We start from the raw sequence: 7,500 nt of genomic DNA, 5'->3' as shown, positions 1-7,500 counted from the left end.
GAAGTCACAAAAAGTCGCTGTGTTGCTTTAAGATAAAATGGAAATGAGCTAAACGACTACAAATCAAGATATTGATTAGATTGTGAGATCCCCCCCTCATGACCAGGATATAAACATTAATAGTCTCTAAACCTCCAGGCTTCCTTTATATTTGGAAGCCGATAACCGATATATTGTCCGATAAATGCGTAGTTTTGGAAATGTGCCGATATGATAATTCTGTGCATTTATCTGCCAATATATCAATTACCAGCTTCCAAATGTATATAATTATGGGTCCCCCGATACATGACTGCAGTGTGTGTGTGTTTACTGAACGGTGGTGTGTGTCTTCACTGAACGGAGGTGTGTGTGTTTACTGAACGGTGGTGTGTGTCCTCACTGAACGGTGGTGTGTGTCCTCACTGAACGGAGGTGTGTGTCTCCTCACTGATCGGAGGTGTGTGTGTCCTCACTGAACGGAGGTGTGTGTCTCCTCACTGATCGGAGGTGTGTGTGTTTACTGAACGGAGGTGTGTGTGTCCTCACTGAACGGTGGTGTGTGTGTCCTCACTGATCGGAGGTGTGTGTGTTTACTGAACGGAGGTGTGTGTGTCCTCACTGAACGGTGGTGTGTGTGTCCTCACTGAACGGTGGTGTGTGTGTCCTCACTGAACGGTGGTGTGTGTGTCCTCACTGAACGGAGGTGTGTGTGTTTACTGAACGGAGGTGTGTGTGTCCTCACTGAACGGTGGTGTGTGTGTCCTCACTGAACGGTGGTGTGTGTGTCCTCACTGAACGGTGGTGTGTGTGTCCTCACTGAACGGAGGTGTGTGTGTTTACTGAACGGAGGTGTGTGTGTCCTCACTGAACGGTGGTGTGTGTGTCCTCACTGAACGGAGGTGTGTGTGTCCTCACTGAACGGAGGTGTGTGTCTCCTCACTGAACGGAGGTGTGTGTCTCCTCACTGAACGGAGGTGTGTGTGTTTACTGAACGGAGGTGTGTGTGTCCTCACTGAACGGTGGTGTGTGTGTCCTCACTGAACGGTGGTGTGTGTGTCCTCACTGAACGGTGGTGTGTGTGTCCTCACTGAACGGTGGTGTGTGTGTCCTCACTGAACGGAGGTGTGTGTGTCCTCACTGAACGGTGGTGTGTGTGTCCTCACTGAACGGTGGTGTGTGTCCTCACTGAACGGAGGTGTGTGTGTCTTCACTGAACGGTGGTGTGTGTGTCCTCACTGAACGGTGGTGTGTGTGTCCTCACTGAACGGTGGTGTGTGTCCTCACTGAACGGAGGTGTGTGTGTCTTCACTGAACGGAGGTGTGTGTGTCCTCACTGAACGGAGGTGTGTGTGTCCTCACTGAACGGTGGTGTGTGTGTCCTCACTGATCGGAGGTGTGTGTGTTTACTGAACGGAGGTGTGTGTGTCCTCACTGAACGGTGGTGTGTGTGTCCTCACTGAACGGTGGTGTGTGTGTCCTCACTGAACGGAGGTGTGTGTGTCCTCACTGAACGGTGGTGTGTGTGTCCTCACTGAACGGTGGTGTGTGTCCTCACTGAACGGAGGTGTGTGTGTCTTCACTGAACGGTGGTGTGTGTGTCCTCACTGAACGGTGGTGTGTGTCCTCACTGAACGGAGGTGTGTGTCCTCACTGAACGGAGGTGTGTGTGTCCTCACTGAACGGAGGTGTGTGTGTCCTCACTGAATGGTGGTGTGTGTGTTTACTGAACGGAGGTGTGTGTGTCCTCACTGAACGGAGGTGTGTGTGTCCTCACTGATCGGAGGTGTGTGTGTCTTCACTGATCGGAGGTGTGTGTGTCCTCACTTAACGGAGGTGTGTGTGTCCTCACTGAACGGAGGTGTGTGTGTCCTCACTGATCGGAGGTGTGTGTGTCCTCACTGAACGGAGGTGTGTGTGTCCTCATTGAACGGAGGTGTGTGTGTCCTCACTGATCGGAGGTGTGTGTGTCCTCACTGAACGGAGGTGTGTGTGTCCTCACTGAACGGTGGTGTGTGTGTCTTCACTGAACGGTGGTGTGTGTGTCCTCACTGAACGGAGGTGTGTGTGTCCTCACTGAACGGAGGTGTGTGTGTCATTACTGAACGGTGGTGTGTGTGTCCTCACTGAACGGTGGTGTGTGTGTCCTCACTGAACGGAGGTGTGTGTGTCCTCACTGATCGGAGGTGTGTGTGTCCTCACTGAACGGAGGTGTGTGTGTCCTCACTGAACGGTGGTGTGTGTGTCCTCACTGAACGGTGGTGTGTGTGTCCTCACTGAACGGTGGTGTGTGTGTCCTCACTGAACGGTGGTGTGTGTCCTCACTGAACGGAGGTGTGTGTGTCCTCACTGAACGGTGGTGTGTGTGTCCTCACTGAACGGGGGTGTGTGTGTCCTCACTGAACGGAGGTGTGTGTGTCCTCACTGAACGGAGGTGTGTGTGTCCTCACTGAACGGTGGTGTGTGTGTCCTCACTGAACGGTGGTGTGTGTGTCCTCACTGAACGGTGGTGTGTGTGTCCTCACTGAACGGAGGTGTGTGTGTCCTCACTGAACGGTGGTGTGTGTGTCCTCACTGAACGGTGGTGTGTGTGTCCTCACTGAACGGTGGTGTGTGTGTCCTCACTGAACGGTGGTGTGTGTGTCCTCAGGCAGGGCTCATGGACGGCTGTGTTTGTGAAGGTTCTGCTGGGTCACCGATGGCTCGTCTCTGCCCTGATACACAGACTGTGGGATCTGCTCCAGCACCAGGTAATCGTGTGTCCCTGGTGTGTGTTGCTCACTCTCTCTGTGCGCGCGTGTGTAACACTGTGTGTTCCAGGCCGAGGCTCTGAGCGCGGCTCATGTCCTGGGTGTGGCGGCGCTGCAGGTGGAGCTTCATCACTGCACACAGGTGTGTGTGCGGGTGCAGCTGGCGGGCTCGTCTGCGGCCGCTGTCTCCGTGTCCCAGTGTCTCTGCGAGGCCCTGATCTGCTCCACACGCGCACACATGGCCCTCTGCCTCAGGTCTGACCCTCACACACCCGCTACACACACCTGACCCACAGCTGCGCACATCAGCTGACCCTTAACCTCTAACTGACCAGATCAGGAGGGAAATTCAGTCCTTGGTGTGATCAGGACTGAATTTCCCCTCCTGATCTGCATCGCTGCTAAAAATGAATAGGCCTACACAAGATACATTTAACATATAACAAAACACAATCTGAATCCTCCGGCTCTGTGTAGATCTGGGATGACAGCCAGGGGAGTTAATCGGCTAAATTATCATTACATGTATGGGTTCGGCCAATATATCAGTTATCGGCTTCCAAATACACAGAATTATTGGCGAGACACTATGTGGAGTTATGAAGTGAGCAGTTGCGTGGTGATTGGATCTTATTTCCAAAATACAGGTTTTAAACAGTTTTATTTTGGCCTTGTTTTTTTTTCTTTTTTTTTTTTTTCTAGCAATGTCTTGCAAATTAGACCTGATGAGTGTTAAATACGTCATTAACAACTAGTTAATTTCTACAACTTGATCATATCGGTTTAAACTACTTTTTAACTGATAGTATCTTTTATCAGGTACTGATTCGCATCCGTAGCGTAGTGCTCGTGTCTGTGAGGTGGTCATGTGTGTGTGTGTTTGTCTTCAGGTTGTGTGTGGCCGTTCTGTCTTACGGCCTGTGCAGAGCCAACGCTCAGTCAGAGGAACTCCAGAACTTCATCCCAGAAACGCTTTATAAAAAGGTAGAGAAGCAGTCAGGTGTTAATGTTGATGTGATCTCCAGAGATCTGATGCATCACTGCACACGTGTGTTTTCAGGCTCAGTATGTGATGGCCAGACTGGTCCCAGAGACGAGAGCGCTCATGAGCGATGAGGACGAGTCGGAAGCGTACACAGATGTGTGTAATCTGACTGGACGAGTGAAGGACTCGGCTGTGGCTCTGTGGAGGAACACACAGATCCGATCCCTGAGGAAACAGCCTCAGTATCAGGTACTCTGAGCGCCGCATGCGGTCAGCTGACGTCAGTGTGTCGGACGGTCGGGTTATACTCTCTTTGTTTCCGCAGCTCTCTTTCTCTGAGTGGCTCTCAGCTGAGCTTCAGGTTCACCGGAGCCGAGATGCCCTGACGGATGCAGAGAGGTACAGCAGTGCACACACACACACACACACATCAGGGACACACAAGCACTATAACACGTACCTCGAAGAGGTCTGCGATTACAGCTGGGTATGGACTGCTTGATGTGGTCGGGGAGGGCGTTCCTGAGAGTTGGTGCAGCAACTGAGAAGGCTCTGTCGCCCCAGGTCCGGCGCTTAGTCCTGTGGTGTTGAGTGTGTCAGCATCAACGGACCTGAGGAGGGGGGCGTGAGTGCGGCGGGTTAGTAGGACGGAGAGGTATGGAGGGGCAAGGTTATTAAGTGCTTTGCATGTATGTGAGGAGAAGTATTTTAAAGTTGATCCTGTGTTTGACTGGGAGCCAGTTGAGTAGAGGACAGGGGTGATATGATCGCGGCGGAGGTGAGAAGACGGTTAGCCGAGTTCTGAACATATTGAAGTTTATCGATGATTTTGTTTGGTAGTCCGTAAAGAATGCTGTTGCAATAGTCCTGTCTGGAGGTGATGAGTGGGCATGGATGAGTGTGTCGGCTGCAGTGGTGGACGGAGCTGTGAAACGGAGCCATATTACGAAGATGAAAGAAGGCAATTTTGGTGACGTGGTTGACATGTGGTACAAAGCAGAGGGTAGGATCGAAGGTTGCGGGTGGAGGTGGTGACATTGGAGCCATCGATGTTGAGGGAAAAGGTCTGGGCATGTCGGGTGAGGGAGTTAGGACCAATTATGAGAATCTCTGATTTATTGCAGTTGAGTTGGAGAAAGTTTTCTTGCATCCATGATTTAATGTCAGTGAGGCAGGTTGTAAGGGTTGAGTGGGTGGAGGCTGTGATGGTCTTTGAGGAGAGATAGAGTTGGGTGTCATCCGCATAGCAGTGGAAGTGGAGGCCATGTCGGCGGAGGATTTGTCCAAGGGGGAGCATGTACAGGATGGCCAAGAACTGAACCCTGAGGAGATGGCCAAGAACTGAACCCTGAGGAGGTGGCCAAGAACTGAACCCTGAGGAGATGGCCAAGAACTGAACACTGAGGAGATGGCCAAGAACTGAACCCTGAGGAGATGGCCAAGAACTGAACCCTGAGGAGATGGCCAAGAACTGAACCCTGAGGAGGTGGCCAAGAACTGAACCCTGAGGAGGTGGCCAAGAACTGAACCCTGAGGAGATGGCCAAGAACTGAACCCTGAGGAGATGGCCAAGAACTGAACCCTGAGGAGATGGCCAAGAACTGAACCCTGAGGAGGTGGCCAAGAACTGAACCCTGAGGAGATGGCCAAGAACTGAACCCTGAGGAGGTGGCCAAGAACTGAACCCTGAGGAGATGGCCAAGAACTGAACCCTGAGGAGGTGGCCAAGAACTGAACCCTGAGGAGGTGGCCAAGAACTGAACCCTGAGGAGATGGCCAAGAACTGAACCCTGAGGAGATGGCCAAGAACTGAACACTGAGGAGATGGCCAAGAACTGAACCCTGAGGAGGTGGCCAAGAACTGAACCCTGAGGAGGTGGCCAAGAACTGAACCCTGAGGAGGTGGCCAAGAACTGAACCCTGAGGAGATGGCCAAGAACTGAACCCTGAGGAGATGGCCAAGAACTGAACCCTGAGGAGGTGGCCAAGAACTGAACCCTGAGGAGATGGCCAAGAACTGAACCCTGAGGAGGTGGCCAAGAACTGAACCCTGAGGAGGTGGCCAAGAACTAAACCCTGAGGAGATGGCCAAGAACTGAACCCTGAGGAGATGGCCAAGAACTGAACACTGAGGAGATGGCCAAGAACTGAACCCTGAGGAGGTGGCCAAGAACTGAACCCTGAGGAGATGGCCAAGAACTGAACCCTGAGGAGATGGCCAAGAACTGAACCCTGAGGAGATGGCCAAGAACTGAACCCTGAGGAGATGGCCAAGAACTGAACCCTGAGGAGATGGCCAAGAACTGACCCCTGAGGAGGTGGCCAAAAACTGAACCCTGAGGAGATGGCCAAGAACTGAACCCTGAGAAGATGGCCAAGAACTGAACCCTGAGGAGATGGCCAAGAACTGAACCCGGAGGAGATGGCCAAGAACTGAACCCGGAGGAGATGGCCAAGAACTGAACCCGGAGGAGTTGGCCAAGAACTGAACCCTGAGGAGGTGGCCAAGAACTGAACCCGGAGGAGGTGGCCAAGAACTGAACCCTGAGGAGGTGGCCAAGAACTGAACCCTGAGAAGTTGGCCAAGAACTGAACCCTGAGGAGGTGGCCAAGAACTGAACCCTGAGGAGGTGGCCAAGAACTGAACCCTGAGGAGGTGGCCAAGAACTGAACCCTGAGGAGGTGGCCAAGAACTGAACCCTGAGGAGATGGCCAAGAACTGAACCCTGAGGAGATGGCCAATAACTGAACCCTGAGGAGGTGGCCAAGAACTGAACCCTGAGGAGATGGCCAAGAACTGAAGCCTGAGGAGATGGCCAAGAACTGAACCCTGAGGAGATGGCCAAGAACTGAACCCTGAGGAGGTGGCCAAGAACTGAACCCTGAGGAGATGTCCAAGAACTGAACCCTGAGGAGATGGCCAAGAACTGAACCCTGGGGGACACCATGAGTGACTGGAGTGGTACGTTGTTTATAGAGATATAATGGTGTCTGTCAGAAATATATTAGGTGAACCAGGTTAGGACGGAGCCAGTTATTCCAATTTGGTGCTGAAGGCGTGAAAGAAGGATGGAGTGTGTGATGGTGTCAAAGGCTGCACTGAGGTCTCGGAGGATGAGGATGGTGAGGAGACCAGAGTCGGCAGCAAGCAGAATGTCTTGGTGATTTTGAGGAGTAGTTTGCTGTGTTTAGAGCGGAAGCCAAATTGGATTGGTTCATATAGGTTATTGGAGTTGAGGTGAGTTTGAAGTTGAGTAGCAGCAGCTCGTTCCAGGATTTTGGACACAAATGGTAGGTTTGAGATGGGACGGTAGCTGTTGGGAATTTCTGTTTTTTCTTCAGTATGGGGGTGATGGCAGCAAGCTTGAGAGGTGAGGGGACAATACCAGAGGCCAGAGAGGAGCTGATTATGTTGGTGATGAGGGGGGAAGTGAGGGGGGGCAGGCCTTGGTAAGAAATGTGGGGATAGGGTCAAGCGGAGAGGTTAAGGGCTTCATGCCGAAGATTATGGTAGATACATCGGCTTCAGTGATTGGAGTAAATGAAGGGAGAGAGTGGGATGGGATGGAGGGGAGGGGAGGGTGGTGGAGGTCCAGGGGTGGAGGAGGGGGAGCTATGGGCTAGTTGATTATGGATGTTGTCGATCTTGGTTTTGAAGAAGGAAAGGAACAAATCACACTTAGAGGTGGTGAAGGAGTTGGAGATTGTGCCCATGGGTTTCAGAAGTTTGTTGATTGTGGAGAAGAGGGTCTTGGGAGTGTTGGAGCCGGATTGGTTGACAGAGGA

The 7,500-nt window shown here is 52.2% G+C and overlaps 1 protein-coding gene across 1 annotated transcript in view; it reads left to right on the top strand.

Moving 5' to 3' along the window:
* fanca (FA complementation group A) overlaps positions 1-7,500 on the top strand; it is an 88,648-nt gene that overhangs the window by 32,487 nt on the left and 48,661 nt on the right. The window contains 5 exon segments of the mRNA XM_079603422.1: positions 2,630-2,729; positions 2,800-2,984; positions 3,620-3,713; positions 3,790-3,963; positions 4,040-4,113. Coding sequence (XP_079459548.1) covers positions 2,630-2,729; positions 2,800-2,984; positions 3,620-3,713; positions 3,790-3,963; positions 4,040-4,113 — 627 coding nt within the window.

The sequence above is a fragment of the Phoxinus phoxinus genome (genome assembly GCF_949152265.1).
Source record: "Phoxinus phoxinus genome assembly, chromosome: 25".
Classification (NCBI taxonomy): domain Eukaryota; kingdom Metazoa; phylum Chordata; class Actinopteri; order Cypriniformes; family Leuciscidae; genus Phoxinus; species Phoxinus phoxinus.
This window is presented reverse-complemented; position numbering and strand designations above follow the sequence as displayed.